At 39.6% G+C, this 18,460-nt stretch overlaps 2 protein-coding genes across 2 annotated transcripts in view; both read left to right on the plus strand.

The window, feature by feature from the left end:
* Positions 1–5,096, plus strand: part of LOC139952699 (uncharacterized) — a 28,767-nt gene extending 23,671 nt beyond the window's left edge. Inside the window, exons 16-21 of the mRNA XM_071951902.1 lie at positions 1,148–1,444; positions 2,193–2,257; positions 3,121–3,273; positions 3,816–3,863; positions 4,343–4,447; positions 4,953–5,096. Of these exons, the coding sequence (XP_071808003.1) occupies positions 1,148–1,444; positions 2,193–2,257; positions 3,121–3,273; positions 3,816–3,863; positions 4,343–4,447; positions 4,953–5,096 (812 nt within the window). The remainder of the gene's footprint in view (positions 1–1,147; positions 1,445–2,192; positions 2,258–3,120; positions 3,274–3,815; positions 3,864–4,342; positions 4,448–4,952) is intronic.
* Positions 5,097–6,703: 1,607 nt separating this feature from the next.
* LOC139952670 (adhesion G-protein coupled receptor D1-like) lies at positions 6,704–18,460 on the plus strand. Its single transcript, XM_071951872.1, has 13 exons — positions 6,704–6,813; positions 8,494–8,582; positions 10,160–10,274; positions 11,008–11,111; positions 11,826–11,928; positions 12,402–12,622; positions 13,309–13,375; positions 13,743–13,825; positions 14,310–14,478; positions 14,981–15,046; positions 15,443–15,608; positions 16,094–16,173; positions 18,324–18,460. The coding sequence occupies exons 1-13, from the start codon at positions 6,754–6,756 to the stop codon at positions 18,384–18,386; spliced, it is 1,386 nt and encodes a 461-aa protein (XP_071807973.1). The 5' UTR covers positions 6,704–6,753; the 3' UTR covers positions 18,387–18,460.

Genomic DNA, 18,460 nt, shown 5'->3' on the forward strand with positions numbered 1-18,460 from the left:
TTTTTGTAGTGTGAACAGACCAACCAAAAGTTCCCGGGAATTTCCCGGGAAATAACTATAGTGTGAACAGGTAAAAATTGAGATGAACGCCAACACAAAACCTCTGGGTAAAACACGGACACAAAAGTCCATTCAATTACAGTTCTCGAAAGAAAAAAAGCTGTCGCAGATGGAAATCTCCCTTTCGCTTTTTCTAATAGCAACTTGCTCCCACCAGTGGCCGCTCTTCATGGTAGACCAGATTGACCTTTGACCAATAAATACTTCCAGCAAGTGCCATGAAACCCGTCAATCGCACGACAAATTCCATCCGATTGTTATACCGCATGTCTTTAAAACACTGTCACAGCAATCGTCTTCTCCTGACAAGACGTCAGCGACGTCTTCCCCGAACTGCGAGACTTCTTCTCCGCCGTAATCACACAATATGTTGGTATAACAACACGCAAATACACAATTAAAGTGCAGCCATTTTGGGTCGCATGTGGCAAGGATTTTGCAGCCGGCCGCGTGGCATTGTGGGAACGGACTTCCGTCCACAAACATTGTAACTTCCGCATGGGCTGACCTGTTTACCACATTTCCTGGGGTTTGATCGTAAGAGTGAAACGACCGTGCATATTCCTGGGAAATAGTACTCCCGGGAGTTACTAAATTGGGATAGTGAGAACGGTTGCTGGGGTGGCGGTGGGGTTAAAAACACCCGGGATTTTCCCGGGAGTTTATTTCCCGGGAAATGGCTCTGTAGTGTGAAAAGGGCTTATGCTGTAAACAATCCAGCGGATAAACGACCTTGGCCTTTTCACTCATGGCTATAAATTGTGTGTCTCAGTCGTAATCTGTTTGTAGTCGGGGAAGTTTGACTTTATTTGGGCTCTCTCCTGCGCCACGAGGGTTTCCTTTCTGGCTCTCAAACACTTTATTCTCATGGGTCGATCTGTAGCTGTCTGTCATAATGCAACTTAATTACGTGCTTCCGTCTTGACCACATTGCAGCCTGCAGCCGGATTCTGCGTATCTCAGCTTCTCAGCTGCGAATAAAGATAGTGATCCTCCCGATCCAGTATTCTTAATGTTATAAGAAATGTAGATTTTATGTTTGAAGCCAACAACTCTAACTCCAATTGTTTTTTTCCATCGATTGCAGAGTCTACACTAAGAATTCTGGAACTTACTAAAACGTATGACGTCATTACCAATAACTTCACTTTCACCTGCCGAGCTGAGCACTACCCTGTACCCAATGTTACGTGGCTGGCTGATAATGAATCGCTATCAGCAGTAGAGGGCGTGTTTCAAATCTCTGAATACGATGGCGTGTTCCCCACAAAGGTATCTGTATTGACTCTGATTGGCTTCCAGCCGGCCAATGACAGCGTGGAGTTCTCCTGCCAGGCCACTGCAGGAGCTGATACCGCGGTGGAACGCATTAACACACAATGCAGTGAGCGGGCACTTTTGTTTAAATACTTTGACAGGAATAATCATTTTAAATTTATCATAAAGTGACACCTTTCGAAGGAAACTTCGAACGACAACAACTTCTCTGTCACAGTAAAAAAAGCATGTTGGTTTACGAAGTATTGGAAAACACATCAAAGGCAGTGGACACTATAGGTAACTACTCAAAATAATTGTTAGCATAAAACCTTACTTGGTAACGAGTAATGGGGGAGAGGTTGCTAGTATAGAACATTCTGAGAAACGGCTCCCTCTGAAGTGATGTAGTTTTCGAAAAAAAGTAATGTTTCACGAATTTGATTTCGAGACCTCAGATTTTATAATTATTTTTAGGTCTAGAAATCAAGCATCTGAAAGCACAGGGGTCCTTTTTCTTTCATGGTTATCTTGCAACTCCGACGACGAATCGAGCTCAAATTTTCACAGGTTTGTTATTGTATGCATATGTTGAGATACACCAAGTGAGAAGACTGGCCTTTGACAATTACCAATAGTGTCCAGTGTCTTTAAGATAAAGTCTAAGTCACCCATCGTTGAAAACATTGTTAGCAGCTTCCTTTTTGTGTACTGCAAGTGCGTAGATACGGAACATAACATTAACAATTTTATGCCATGCAGTACACAAGAGATCACGCTCTGGCTGAATGGCTCATTGCAGATAACTAAATACACAAATATTATTGGAATCAATTAATGTTCATTATACCATTAACTCTTACCAACAAACACAGCAACCACAACTTCAGCGTTATTAACTAAATTGGAAAGTTCGGAAGGACCAGCAGATTTTTTACAGGTAAAGTAAATTCATTTCAATCATTTCATTCATTTCATTCATTCATTCATGCAATGGTTTATTAAAAATCTATTCAATTCGCGGCCAGCAGCAGAATTACATGAACAGTGTTGCTGTACTCGATTCTTGTATTGTAGTAGTGTTCATATCCTTGTTTTGGTTAATTATTCGGCGTACCCTATTACGAAGCTATTTCCATGTGTTTTCGGTGTGGAATACTTGCTGTCTTTGGAGGATGAGGCTTTTTGTGTATGCAGTCCATGGTTTATCCTTGGAGTGGACCCATGGTTGTCTTTATCTGGAAGTGTTAACGGCCTCCTGCAGAGTAGCATAAGCTGTGCATTTATCTGTACCAGTTGATTTGCTATAAACCGCCTCCCAGTCACGGTTAGCAATCCATGAACCAAAGGCACGGATTGATGAGTCCTTCATGGGTCGGAGGACTCGGGAGAATGTTGTGTTACCAGAGCTATTTGTTTGTGAGTCCAGCTTTTTGTTCGCACAAATAAACTTTGAAGTTTTAGCCAAATCATTTGCTCCCAGGTCAAAAACCGGTTGCCTCGTGCGGTAACTGCTGCCCTACCCCCAAATTTGTTTCTGCAATTACAAAATGACCGGGAATTAGTATTTGGAAAGGTCAGCAAATTTGATGCTGATCAACACCCTGCGTGAAAACGTTACATCGGGCAAAACGTAATGATAGAGTGTGCACTAAGCGCCCCACCCCGTCCCGATGGATGCTAGTTTGCCGAAGATGCATAAACATGGGGCGATCAATCACGTGTTTGGGGCTCGAAATTCATCAGCTAATTCTTAGGTATCCTAGTATGCACATCTTGATGTTTTGTCTGCCACCTTTTTAGACGGCGATACGAAGCAGCAATTTAAGTGGTATCGTTGGGCAAGATGGCGAACTGCAAGACAGTGAGAAGGAGAACCTACAAAAGTTCCTTAAAGTCATCCCGACCCTTCCAACACAGCAGCTTCCGGCTTCCGAAACCAGAGACGCCTCGGAGGTAAGATGTACAAATTACGAGCACTTTACCTCAGACCAGGAAAACATTTTGAAATGATCGTTCCTTTTTATTTTGTTTTAATTATGATGGCAAAATAAGTGGTTCTACGATAAAAATTACTTGTTTTATTACTACAACCAAAAGAAGGGTGGAAACAACAATGAAAACGACAATGACAATGACAACGACAGCAATAGCAACAGCGACATCGACATCGACAGCGTCAGAGCAAGAAACAGCGTCAGAGAAGGCGTCGGCAGTGACAGCAACAATGACAATGACAGCGAACCTGACTGCGAAATCAGCAGCAGCACTGACAGTGACAGCGTCTGCGACAGTGACAGTGACAGCGACAGCGACAGCAACAGCGAGAGTTACGGTGACAGTGACAGCGAAAGTGATACGACAGCGGCAGCACCGGTAGAAGCGGTAACATTATTATGGCAAAAACAACACCAGTAACATCAACAGCAACACCTGGCATAAGCATAAGCAACTGCAACAACAACAATAAATGTGATTTTAATTCTTTACATTTGCAGCTTGTTCTACAAGTGTACTCCAAGTTAACAGATCCCAAAGAACGTTTGGTATGTACAAACAAATCTTGTTCCATATGGCACCCAATTCTTGACTATTGACCTTATAAACGAGTAATCTCTTATTTCAGACGTGTGTATGAGCCTCGGAAATGACACCAGGGACGAAATGTTCTATTTATGGCTCTTGACACTATTGGTAGTGACAAACGGTTGCCTCTGAAGTAACAGTTTTTGAGAAAGAGGTTATTTCTAAATCAACTAATAACATATTTTAGCTGAAGCCTATGCATCTGAAAGCACACATTGCAAAGTAATTGTGCAACAAAGGTGTTTTTTTCTTTCATTAGTCTCTTGCAATTTCGATGACCAACTGATGTTATAGACAAGGTTTTATGCTTATGCTGGGATACACCGCGTGAGATTATCAAAGGTGTCCAGTGTCTTCAAACAAAGAACAATATAATACAAATATTACGGAGTGTTAAGCAAATAGCGGATTTATTTTATTTATATATTTTGATCGACAGTCTGTCGAAGACCATATGTCAGTCTCAACTGATGTTGAAGATGCGATGGAGTATTTGGCGGGAACTTTGGGCCAAGGAAACTGTACACGGGCCACCTACGACACGGCAAGTAAGTAATCGACACTCCTTTGTCAAGTAACTTTAAGATTAAGGAAAATGGACGTCGGACGAGAAAGTGTAGATGCGTGGTTAGAATGTACGGGCTGAAGGCAAGTACATTGTAGTCACAAATCTACACTTTAGATTTTATTCTCTGACTTAAACTACTTCCCCGATCTTTACACTGTTTCAAACGACGTTTGGTCGCAATTATAGCTATTTCGCCAAGTGCTTGCAACATTAATGAGTAACGTTTGTGCACTCAACTGTAGATTCGAAACGAATTTACAGTTGAATTTAGATTCTAAACGAATCTACAGTTAGGTGTAGATTCGTATCAATCATCTACACTTTCATCAACAGAGTGACGTCACAGAAATAGTATATGCACTAGTATTGACAGGCAGCGTGTCAATACATGTACAAAAAATAACAACAATAGACTGTCCTTTTAAATTGTGCTCATATTATACGCGACTATGTGACGTAATTCCCTCTTTGGCCATGTCAGACGGCTCCCAGAAGATACACCTGCCCATGTGGCCCTCAGACTGAGCGTGGAAGCACGGGGAGGATCCCGCCCCTGCCCAGCCTGGAAGAGGCCAAGAGGCCGACCTCGCAGCACCTGGGTTGGCCAACTGGAAGCAGACTTTGAGTCCCGGGCTGGGCAGCTGTGACAATCCGCAGCAGAGCGCATTGGTTGGGCGGCTCTACGTCCCCCTTGATGGATCAAGAGAATGATGATGATGATGATGACGACGATGATGACGATGATTATGATGATGGTGATGATGATGATGATGATGATGATGATGATGTGACGCTCAGGGCGCTTTAGCATCCAGTATTTCCCTGTAAGGTGTAATTGTGGGGCTTGAAGTATGAGACCAAGCACCATGTCATGGTTTACAAGGTGCTGTGGTAAACATACGGCCAATCAACCCGAGACTTACAGTAAATTACATTAAATATGTATACAAAACAGCCTTCTGGCGCAGCTGTTTCCAATGTACTCCAATTTTATTTAACAAAATTAAGTGACTTAATTGTTTCCCTTTTCCCTGTTATACAGGTGTTACTTTGTGTCACTCTCCAACTCTCAGCCCGGTAGGTGGATTCCAGTATAGTCACAAAGTGGAAGCTGAGCCCGGGGGACTAGACATATTCGACGAAGAACTAACGGTCGACTTGTCGGAGATAGACCTTGACACCGGTAGGAACAAAATATGATTATTGTTCCACTAATAAGGAGCCAAGCCCATGATATTTCCAAGCTAAAACTAATTACATTCTTACCGTTTGAATCTTGGCCATCCTAAATACCCCCGTCACATTTATTCGGAATCAGCAGGAATCAGGCAGAACCAGCCGGAATGAAGAACAAAATTCGTCTCACATTCGGGAGGGAATTTCAGAATGACCAAGCGTCGTTAGAAAACCCTTCGAATATTTAGAATGCGCTTCGAACCAGCCTCGAAGGATTCTTGAACATTCCTGGTATAAATTATTAGCTCTCGAATGTATTGTAGCTCGAATGTAGTTTGACCCAGTAGGAATATTTAGAATATTGTGATAATGCAGTCAGAACATGTATGATGCACTTGAACTTATCTGTTGTTGGTTATTTAAGACAACGCAAGCAATTTTTGTTTGCAGATACCGTGCAGTTTGTGGTTTTGAGGAAGAAAACACCCGTGCAAGAAATAAACGTCACCTCCGCAGTGTTGTTCCCCACAAAGACCACCAGGTATTACTAACCTTTGTCACGGACGACTTCTATGTAAATAGGGAGTTTTAGAATTTGGCAACAGGTTTGGACCTTTAGATCTGACTGATCTCGTCAACAACTCAATTTTAGTTTAAACATATTTTCCCACGTTTTTTGTCATTTTATATCTCCGTTTTGTTTATTTATTCTGTATCGTTTAGCCTTCAAATTTTTGCTTTTTGCCTTTCAGATTTTTGTTCACCAAAAGATTTGAATCAGAAAAACGCTTGATGTGTTTTACATCCGAAAGCGGACATTTTTATGCACATAAACGTTTTTTCATTCACTATTTTCTTATTAATGATGGCAGCTACAAGTTTCACAGGGTGGTTATTTTGTGCACTTGCTGGGAAAAACAGAGTGAGATTACTGGTCTTAAAACTACCAAAAGTATACACTGCTTAAAAATTATAAAGTATACTGATATTAATTAAGTTCCTCAAAGGTTGACTTGCTTTAACCTTTCCCCCTGTTTTACTTTAGCAGCAAGTCAGCACCCAACAAAACCTCAGTGCACCTGAACAGCGCCATCTTGACATTTTCTATGTTCGTAAATCGCACGAGAAAGTCAGTTCCGGTCAATTTTAGTTTGTACCATTTGCTGGTAAGAAACATTTCGATGTTTATAAATATTGGTAGTTGTTTGTTTAGCATCTCTTCCCAATATTCTTGGAGGTATTTAAACAATTTTTTTTTTTTATATATGAGCTACAAAACAGCCTTTTTATTACAAAAAAGTCAAAGTGTTACCTTCAATACCACAAACAAACACATTTTTGGGGGGTCCATAGTGCAATTGCGTAATTGACCCCACAAGGGCTATCCCGGGTGCGATATTTTGTTCCAGCTCAGTAAGGCCCTGTCACACCATGGCGTATTGCCTGAACGTATGCCAACGTATATATGCACAAAATAATTCGAAAATTTCCAAAGTCCAAGAACGTCCAACTTACCAACGAAGTGCATTGCAAAAGTCGACTTCTGTGTTTGAAAGGACGTATCCAGAATGTATCCATAGCGTATTCAACGTATACATAGCGTATGACTAACGCATTGATAGCGTTTCACAACTAATAACAAAGATATGACTGCGTATCACAGCGTATGCAAGCGTATGAGTAACGTATGGCTAACGCATTCGTAGCATATGTCTGCCGTGTTCAACGTTTCCTCTACGTATCCTTAACGTTCTCAACGTATCCTCAACGTATCCTCGGCGTACGACGAACACGTGACCATGCCGTTGTAGAACGTATAAAGACGTACATCAACGTATACCAACCTACGAGTATCGTTCCTCTAACGTATGCCAGCGTATGTCAACGTATGTCTAACGTACCATGAACTTACGGGAAACTTATGCAGAACGTTTGAAGCACACGTTCAGTACGCGGAGAAATTTTGAACATGCTCAAACAAATTTCGTGGGCTCGACGTGTTCAAAATTTAACAGCGTATCACAGCGTGCTCTTAACGTAAACGACGTACCCCAAACTTACAACAAACTAATATATCAGCGTACACCAACGTATTTTTGATATTTCGCATACGTTGGCTTACGTTCCGGCGATACGCCATGGTGTGACAGGACCTTTAGGGAAGATTGCAAAGGAGAGTTGGAAATATGTAAGAAGTAAGAATTCGGCCGAATATCAATGAAATCAAAATATTTAAAGAAATACCATTTTAAGTGCTCAACGACCCAGGAGTGCTCGGGTACGGTAGAACATCACAGTTACGGTAGTCCAAGACCCTCAGTACTACGAAACTACCTAAAGAATTCCCGTCCAGTCAGTAGCGGCGTCAGACCCCACGGTAGAAGTAGTAAACATCACATCCCCGAGGTTTGCACCGGTCAGCATCCCGTTCCGAGCTTCCCAGAATCGTAAGAGGGTGTAGGTTTGGCATGCGTTACCTTTTATACCACATATTTTCTCAAGCATGAGCACGTCTTGAAAGGAATAAGTGCGCCATTATCAAAGCACACGAGCAGGGAAAGTAAAGAAAGGAAGGTACGGCTCAGCATACACACACGCTGGCTAATAGGTTTAAAGGTACAAACTGTGACAATATAACACATGCTACAGAAAAAGATGGAATCATGGACATTAGGACCCAATCCTCCGTTTCATGGCATTAGTTTTTTTTTTTTAAATATGACTTCACTCTTGAAATATTTTCTGTTTTACGTAGTATTTTTTAGTGGTGCAAATCTTACGCACCGAATGACGCCCAAATGGCGGCATTGGCGGCTGAAGTCCACAATGTTTGCTTTGTTCCACAGGATGTAGAGGACGAATTCACCGAAGAAGGTGCATTGAATGCTACAATGACAACGGCCTGCGTGTTCTGGGTAGAGGGAAATGGAGACAAGTAAGCTTGATTCAATAGCAACAATTATTTGAGTTTTTTGTTATATACTCAAACAATAATTATCTGAGGGTACTCAATACTCGTCTTTACATGATGCCGTCGGTCGCTTATCGAATGTCCGTTGAGAAGCTTCACATAGTTTGGTTTATAGAGACGTTTAGTTTCAGATGCAAACAATCATGAGCTGGTAGGGAAACAGGCAAGAGGCAAACAGGTGCTGTATGTTGCTTACACCCCATGGGACCGTTTTATGGGAAAATTAAGCAAACAAATATAGATACTGACTTGCATGACCTCTTAAAGGTATGTAATCCACAGAAGTTGGCCACAAAATTAAAATAGTTGTAGAAATCTTCATAAAGCAAAATTAGACACCTTGCATTGAGCTATGGAGCTAAATTTTCACTTGGCTCTAGATTAGGGTTCATATTTGAAGGAAATTAAATCAGTTTTTATTCTGGTTGACAATTGTGTCAAAGTTGACATGAAATTTACGTTTTCTGTGTTCAGCAATACGGAAACTAAAGATTACCGTCGATTGCTGCCTAAAGTTTACTCATTTTTAATAGAGCAACTTGTTTGCATCATTTTGGTACCAAATTTAGCTGCGACAACTGCGATACACGATTTCAGGGCATTTTTTCTGAAGCGACCACCGTACGAAACGCCTGTTTTGATTCAACCACCTGTAACGACTCGTGCGTGTGTCAGCGGTCATATTTCTCTGTTCAGCATCAAAGAAAGACCACTTTTTTATGAGAACCGCTTTTAGAAACCCTCATGAAAGCACACTTTGCTTCGCAACTTTTTTTTAACAAACTGTTTCTTTGATATGCCTAGGTTTAATTGAAATAAAATTGACAAAACGCATATTAGTAGTTATTAAACTACTGCTGACCAATCCCGATTCAGGACTATGATGACGTCATAGACCTTTAAAACTATGACCATTGAATTTCTACGTATCCGAAAACCCCTAACAACCAACTTTCCAATATAAATATGTTTAATAATTATGATCTGCATCAAAAATAGTGTTGAAATATATTTTTTGCGCACTTTTATTCAACTGGCCCACTGTGCACCGGTCTGCAGCCAGTAGACCGATTTTGTTTTTAATAACTTGTTTATTTTGTTGCAAATAAGCGTGTGAAACCATGTCAGTCCCATCCTCAGATGTTTGTGGCCTATGCAAGGGTTTGACTCTTGGACTCGGACTCTCTATAGTTAGAACATACTTTCTAGACACCAGGCTTGTTCACAAAAATACTGCAGTTTTACAGTGTATAGACAAATACTAATTAAACAACAAAGAGTCTGAAAAGTTAGCTTTGCAAAAATAGTGTGATAACCCAAATAAAACAAATTAATTATCATTGTTTAATACACGACGGTCTACTGGCTGCACACCTGTGGAAGCAGCTGCGTAAATCTGACAGGGCCGGGGCATCACAGGGTATAATTAACATAAGGGGAAAATATATAGGGGTACAAGTGTTTTAAAGAATAGATTACGGGATAAAACAGTGATCCCGAGACACGTCTTCGTAGAATGTACATCTCTTTTGTTATGATAGGGAAGGTCAATGGTCGACAACAGGGTGTAGCGTTACAACTTTGAAATCATCAAGCTTTTGTTATTGCGACCATTCGACGAACTTTGCTGTCCTCATGCAAGTCACTGAATATGAGGTATGCTTATAATTGTCCATTGCACTTTTTTTGTAATGAGAACTGATAGAGCACTTAAAGGCACTGGACACCCATGGTAACTGTCAAAGACAATCTCAACATATGCATACATTAACAAACCCATGAAAATGTGAGGTCTATTGGTCGTCGAGGTTGAGAAAAATGGAAGAAAAACAGTTGTGTGTTTTCGGATGCTTGTATTCGAAACCTCAGCCGAGATCTCGATTTCAATTCAAATATTATTTTTGGGGAGAAATTGCTTCTTTCTCAAATACTAGACGTTACTTCAGAGGGGTTTCTCACAATGTTTTATACTATCAATAGCTCTCCATTGCTCAGTTTCATTTGCTCAACAATTACATGTCGGGTGCCTTTACGTCATACTGACTCAAGTGTTTTTTTTATTTATTTTTTTAAATTCTTTTAGGGATTTTTTTTTAAATGAGAATAAATTATCATAAACTTTTACAAACTGCACCAGCAGATCACTATACTCTTCAATTCAATTTAGTTTTATTTTGTTTTCATTCTTGAACAGATTATAGCAACATGTTAAAAATATACAAAGGACATTGTACACACGAAGCTCCAAATGCCTTGAACAATGTCAATATATAGTATACCAATTTGTATTTCTAAGTCTTTTAAAGAGAATTTGGGTGTAACTATTCGTTTGTCTTATTCGTTTTTTAATTTGTTTTTATTTCATTGTTCTTATTTTGTTCTCTTGAAGATTTCCGAAGCTAACTCCTTGGCACTTATGTGGATAACGTACGTTGGATGTTGTATATCGATAATGCTATTGTTGTTTACGCTGGCGACCTATGCCTTTCTTTGGTAAGAACGAGCTACTGTCAAACAGATACCGACAAATACAAAGTTCGTAAATGCGGTTTCATTGGTTTTATGTTTTCATATTTACATTTTTTTTAACTTAAATCTCTGCAGAGTATAAATTTGCGAAAAGCTTGGATATAGTATAAACCGGTCATACTACTAGCCTTTTTGAAACTTCATCAATTGAAACTGTTACTAATAGGAAGAACAAAAACAAGAACACCCAAACAAATATGCAAACAGACAAACATATAAATAAACAAACAAAACAAATTACAGCAATAAAATAATAATAAATAACATTAGTTTATTTTTGATAAAGCGTCTTTCATAAAAACAATCTCAAAACGCTGCACAGATTTATTTCACATAAACATTATAAACAGAGTTACGAAAAATACAGCAAGGATACATTGTACAAAACGACCGACAAATACAAACAATGGCTGAAAAAAACACAACAATGAGATACAACAATACGAGTCAATCAACAATAATATCACACCACAAGAAAAGGCAATTAATAAAAATGGTAAAAAGATTAAAAGATAATGTCTTGACTTCTAGTGCGAATTATGAGAAACGTATTGAAATGAATTATGAAAGATAACGTGGGGCGGATTCACCTTAAGTTGATGAAAAAAACAACAGCACAAAAATGTACCCAATCAGTATTTTGATATCACTTTTTTTCTTTTTCTTTTACAACAGGAGGAAACTTCGATCAGATAGAATATTCATTCACTCCAGCTTGGCACTTGCAATTTTGATTGCACAGTTGCTCTTCATTGGAGGCCTTGAGAGAACTGAAGATAGAGTTAGTAGATTAATAAAGGGTGCCACCAAGAGAAGTTTTTGTTAAAATGAACTTAATGATAATTCTTCCTGACAGAGTTTACAGTAAAAACAAACGTATCGGGGTTCACCATCAGGAACAACAATACAAACAATCATCTCTCTAGGCAGACTCTTGGTGGCGTGTTTTTTTTGTGAACATTGAGATCAAATGTTACGTTACAAATGCTAATAGTAAAACAGACACATTGGAGAGGCACATCACAAACCGGGTTGGTGCTGTGGGGTCCTACTCTGGGACACTGATTCCGTGCCACAACCCACCTACATATGGACACCTTGTGCCGGGACTCTGGCCTGCAACGGGAGGAACTGCGTACAGCAACGGAAGACCAACGTGTTCCGCATCGACTGACTGACTGAATTAATGGTTACACTAACATTGGTGCTATGGACTGTCATAAAATAATGGTAGTTGCTTATTATTTGTTCCAGGTAGTGTGTACGGTTATTGCAATACTCCTACATTTCTTCTACCTGTCCGTCTTTGGTTGGATGCTTGTAGAAGGAATACACCTTTACAGGAAGGTGATCAAAGTCTACGGAAGTGAGAACATCAAGATGTATCCGTACCTACTCGTCGGCTGGGGCATTCCTGCCGCCATTACCTTGGTATCCCTTAGTATTCGTATTGAAGGCTACGGGTCGAACAAAGTGTATGTATAGTTTAAGATATTTAGTACCCTTAAAAGGCAGTTGCAGTGATTAAGCCGAATATACAAACTTTACATAATGATTGAAAATTACTCTGAGATTTAGTTCTTGAATGTCTTCAAAAATTAAGTTCATCCTTAATATTGTTTTAATTTACTATCATTGGTCTGGTTTGTTTGCACACTCGGACTTTTAATTTTGAGTCGGGATTTTGTGAAGCAATTTGAAAAACAGTGTTTAAAAATGTTGTTGTTTTTGACGCCCCCTTCCGCACGAAAAAAAAAATTAAAAATAGAGGGGAAAAAGGAATTTCAACCATTCCTCTTTGCAAGTAATTTGTTCGTTTGCTTTGCTCTGGATTGTAAAGGCTTACAGACGTCAAATTTGGAGGGGGTTGCGAAATAAACTGTGCTTATTAATCGCTGGATCATTGTTCCATACCCCCTTTTCGCCGTAAGACAGGTAACTTTTAATATATAATTAGGAAAAATATGAAATGAAATGAACCAATACAGCAACCAGCCAGCTGCCCAATCCGACTCTAGCAATTGTTACAGATAAAGTTCCTGAATTGGCTGGATTCCTTGAAAACAATGTTTGATTATAGTACCACTATTTCTCACTTTGGCATTGAAATGACTTCGATGCCAAAGTGATAATGTGTATTTGTTTGTGTTTGATATTTTAGTTGCTGGCTTGACATCTCGTCTGGTTTGATCTGGGCTTTCGTTGTTCCAGCTCTTGGTGTCATTGGGGTAAGATACTGGAAAAAAGTCACAATCCTGGGATATTTGCACCATGTCTTTCCGTGCTTTTCAACACCGTATGCATGTGATTGGGCTTTGGGGTGTCCCCTTAAGGGGTTTTCTTCCCACGTCTGAAACTGAAATTTCTTCATTGGCCTTTCTTTACTAAACGTTTGTGTAATGCTCCCGTTATGATGTTTTGCAAACTATAAATTCAGATTCAGATATGGTTTACAATATAGACCAACGTCAATTACTTTTTAAGTAAATAATTGGTTTCAACAGTGAAACTAAAGAACGCATGTGAACATTGCTTTGGGAAAATTCAGTTGCAGGTTAGAGGTTTTCTTTAAGAAATTTATGTTTGATCTTTTAGGTGAACATCGTCATGTTTGTCTTGGTTTTGCGAGTTATCGTGAAATCAGCTGAGTTAAATGATAAGGAACATGCCAGCATCAAGTAAGTGACATTGAACACTAAGAAACGAGTCTCAAATTAACCTTGTTTTACAACACTGTAGCAATAAATCCTGTCAGATAATTCAGTACTCAAGTCCAAACACACGGTAAAAGAGAGGATTCTTTCTTGGTTTTTCATGGTTTAATTCTCCACGACCTTCCTAACAGTTGTCACAACACGAAAAAACGCGTAGAATGTTTCACTGGAAGAATGTTTCACTGGAACGTGTGTTTCAACCTTTCAGCAGGGACTCGCCACATCACAGGTCCACAAGCTTCACGATGGTACTGTGTTAAAGCGCCATCTCGCTGGCGGGTTGGGACAACCGTTACACTGCCCCCTCCAAGGACACTGCTTGTCTAATTACTGACACAACTTAACATCTTTGAACAAATAAAATAATTTAATAATTTTAGATGTTGAATATTCGTAACTATTCCCCCATATTGACTGATGCCCCTTTTTTATGGTTTTATTCCAAAAGAGCTGGGTTAAAGGGCGCCGTGGTACTGCTCCCAATCCTTGGTCTGACTTGGATCTTTGGACTATTGGCCGTCAATAGCGCCACCATTATGTTTCAGTACCTGTTCACCATCTTCAACTCTTTCCAGGGTCTCTTCATATTCCTGAACCAATGCGCTTTTAACTCAGAGGTAAGCTTCGTACGATACCAAGTCGACCTGTATTTTCAGTTCACACACAGGCAGTACATTTTCATTTCACTACGTGGTCGTATACAGATCTGGTACCATGTGGTACTTGAGATGACACCAGCCCAACTGTTTCACTAGCCACCTAGTTTTGAGTAAAAAGCTTGCATAACAAAACATGAACATCAAAATAAAACTCACGAAATGAAATCTGGACTGTGAAATGGAGTAGTCCAAACATCATGGAGTATTTTTTTTTAAGTATACATTATTGAATAAAAATAAATCTACATTTTGGTTTAATGTTCCTCACAAATAATGAACACAACTAAACAGAAGAACCAGAACGAGACGTGAAAATATGTTTGACATGTGACGCGTAGTCTACCAATACAAATTAAAGGGGTTTATAGCTGTACTCAAATACATTCATCGTATTGGATGGTTTCACTAAAAACATTCCTGCAATAATACTGTCAACAATCTTCTCTCTTTGTTTTGTCAGGTCAAGGCAGCGTTTTTGCGGATAAGAGAACAACGAAAGTTGTTGTTGGGTACCTCAGATAGCACAGTTAAGTACATTGTCACTAATTGTTATCATGTACGGTTTCTAATTGAATTTTTTATTATAGCGATGGTTATAAAAAGTATGTCATAAACTTTTTGTTTTATTTTTTTATTTTTTTATACACGTGTTTTGAAATCATTGTAGACGCATGTATTGCGTATTCTCATATTTTTAAGACACATGACCAATGTTTAAAACAGCCGTTGTGTTGATATCGGTATCCTGTCTAAAGATTTTGAAATAAAGATTTTGAAATAAATAAATAATTACATATTAATTTTGATGATCAAACTTCACCCCACGTAGATTATACAAGTTATTTTTCTTTTTACAAAAGTTTTACCCACTTGGTGAATGTTGAGATAAAATGGAAATCCTAATCACATTTACTCGCTACAGGATCAGCCAGCACACTTCAATTCAACGTCGGTTACACAGAATACTGAACTGAATACCGTTTCTGACAAAGACACCAAGAAGCATCCCGCCCTTGATGATGATGATATGGAGGTGGAACCGATTGAAAACAGCGAGGAATGTATTCAAGATCTGGAAAAGGCCCCTGGTGAGTAACAACCGTGGTAAAGTGGTTTAGACCGCACGATTTGCAATCAAAGGATAGTAGGTTCATATCCTACAAGCGGATCGCTAATGTCGTATCGTTTTGGTTTGTGAAATTCGAGGCAGAGGTCGCCCTTCGCTGCGCTGGGTGAGAGAGTTTTGACATGGAGGGACCAGTTTTCTTTGGTCATGTGATTATGAATTTTCAAAAAAGTGTGTAAACGACCAGTGCAGACTGACAAGACAACACCCCCCCCCAAAAAAAAAAAAAATAAATAAATAAATAAAATAAAATAAAAAATATTGGTAAAAAAAAAAAAATAAAAAAAAAAAAATAAATAAATAATAACAATAATAATAGTTTTAAATAATCAACAGCATAAAAATAAAAAGGTCAGTGAAATAATACATATAAATTAATTGCGAAATAAAGGAAAAACACATAATATAAAGAGGTAAACTCATATAATTCGCTTTTCTTGCTTAAAGAACCAGTATCAAATGAGCCACAGCGAAGTGAGCCCACTGGGTTGGACAAGCTACCGCCCTCTGCAAACTTAACCGCTCTGGTAAGTAGAACCAACTGAATAATCTTCATTTTGTATAGACTACTTGAAGCCGATTTCAAAAAGATTCTCGTGCTATAGTGCCTTATGGTACGTCCTGCTTACTGGTGTGTTTTTTAGCTCAATAAGTGCACACAAATTTAAATCTCAATTTGCATATTTATTTAGTGCGTTACAAAACGTCCACACGGCCCTAATAAGTAATGCAGGCGCTTAAGATATAATTATAATGATAAAAGTAAATTCAACGTGCAGTAAGAATAAAAAAAGAGAGAGCTGTATGCGCCTGGCGTCCACTTTATCTGGGCAACCTTATTTATTGCACAGTGATGTATTATGAGAAATCCATACACCAATACAAAAAATGTTAGAACGAAAGGCCCCTCCTTATATTTCACGATCTATTATAGGCATACAGTTTGACTACAGATTAACTAAGATTGTCATAAAACAAAGGAATTATATCAAACAATAAGAAGGAACTCACCCAAACCTGGTGTTTGTGGGTGCAGCCAATATTGGTGATGCTAATATAGCGCCCTCGATTGTTCTCTGGTTGTTAGTTTTGGTTGCAATTGCAGCCAACGGTGTAGACTGGGCCTCTGTCTTTGTAAATCCGTTGGATACAATGATATCATTAATTTGATAAACGAGCAGTGCATGCTGTGACATAGGGTGCGTTCGATAAGGTCGACCTAGGTCTTCCCTAGGTCGACCCCGAAGTGCTCACTCGGTTAGCCCCTGACAAGAACTAATCGAACGATCACACTCGCCCTCTCGTGGTGACGGCATGCACCTCGGGTCACCCCCAAGTGACTATAACCTGAACGTCTGACGTCATTCTTCGAGGCTCGTGAATAACGCCAGAGACCGGCCAAAAACCCACGTGTGGTTTGACCTTTGACATCTCATAGAGATACGCACAAATTCTACAGCAACCAAGCAAGTATATACCGTATCCACCATGTACATGTATGTACTGTATATCTACTACCACACACATGGACACACACGTGCGGACGACCGGCGCTTTCCATATCTGTGTTTTGATTGAAACCGAGGTGACCTCAGACCAATCAAAACAAACCCAGCTACGGTAGCTTTCAGTCACTGCATTTATCCAATGGTATCATTATACCCAATAGCATCATTGGATCTAAATAGCTGGTACCTGTCTTGCGGATAAAGACAGGGGCCCAGTCTACCAAGTGACCCACTCCACAAGCAGGGCACTGGGGCTGACCCGGGTGAGCCCGTCAAAGCTGTGCGAACGTACCGGGGCAGACCGGGGTCGACCCAGGAAAGCTAAACGAACGCACCCATAGATGCCCAAACAATCACTGCTGTCACGTCCGCAATATAATTTGACTGCGTATCTCTATGTGAAATGGGGTAGGTCAAAGGTGTTGAGGCAGGTCTCTGCTCGAGGCAGGTCTCTGGCCTTATTTACGAGCCTCGAAGTGTGACGTCAAATGTTCAAGCTACCAGCAGGGGTGCGTTTTAGCGGTCGTATACCTGTTTCGGTTGAGTTGCCCATTGTTAAAGACACTGGACACTATTGGTATTGTCAAAGACCAGTCTTCTCATTTGGCGTATCTCAACGATATGTGCATAAACTAGCAAACCTGTGATAACTTGAGCTAATTTGGTCGTCCAAGTTGCGAGATATTAATGAAAGAAAAAAAAAACCCTTGTCACACGAAGTTGTGTGCTTCCAGAGACTTGATTTCGAGACCTCACATTCCAAATCTGAGGTCTCGAAATCAAATTCGTTGAAAATTACTTCTTCTCGAAAACTACACGTCACTTCAGAGGGAGCTGTTTCTCACAATGTTTTATACCATCAACCTCTCCCCATTACTCGTAATCAAGAAAGGTTTTATGCTAGTAAATTATTTTGAGTAATTACCAATAGTGTCCACTGCCTTAAAACACTGGACAACGACTGAAACAATGACAGAAACAGTCATTTATTGGTTACGACCACCTAAACGCACCCAGGCATTCGTAGTAAATGCAAGAAAAAAAAGAAAAAAGAGAAAAAAAAAGATATGAAGGTTATGAAAACAAAATTAAAGTGTACACATGTGTGGGTCAGGCACAAAAGGGTTCAAATAACGCCATATTTTATTTGTTTTATTATACATTTGTAGAGGCGGCTGCACAGCAATAAAGTCTACCCTAAATTCACGGACGGTTCGACGGAGAACAAGTGAGGTGTTTTCTTTTTCAATTTTTCTTCTTTTTCTTAATCTAGATTAGGTTTGTTGGTTAAATTAATCATTCATTG

This window comes from Asterias amurensis, chromosome 20 (assembly GCF_032118995.1).
Source record: "Asterias amurensis chromosome 20, ASM3211899v1".
Classification (NCBI taxonomy): Eukaryota; Metazoa; Echinodermata; class Asteroidea; order Forcipulatida; family Asteriidae; genus Asterias; species Asterias amurensis.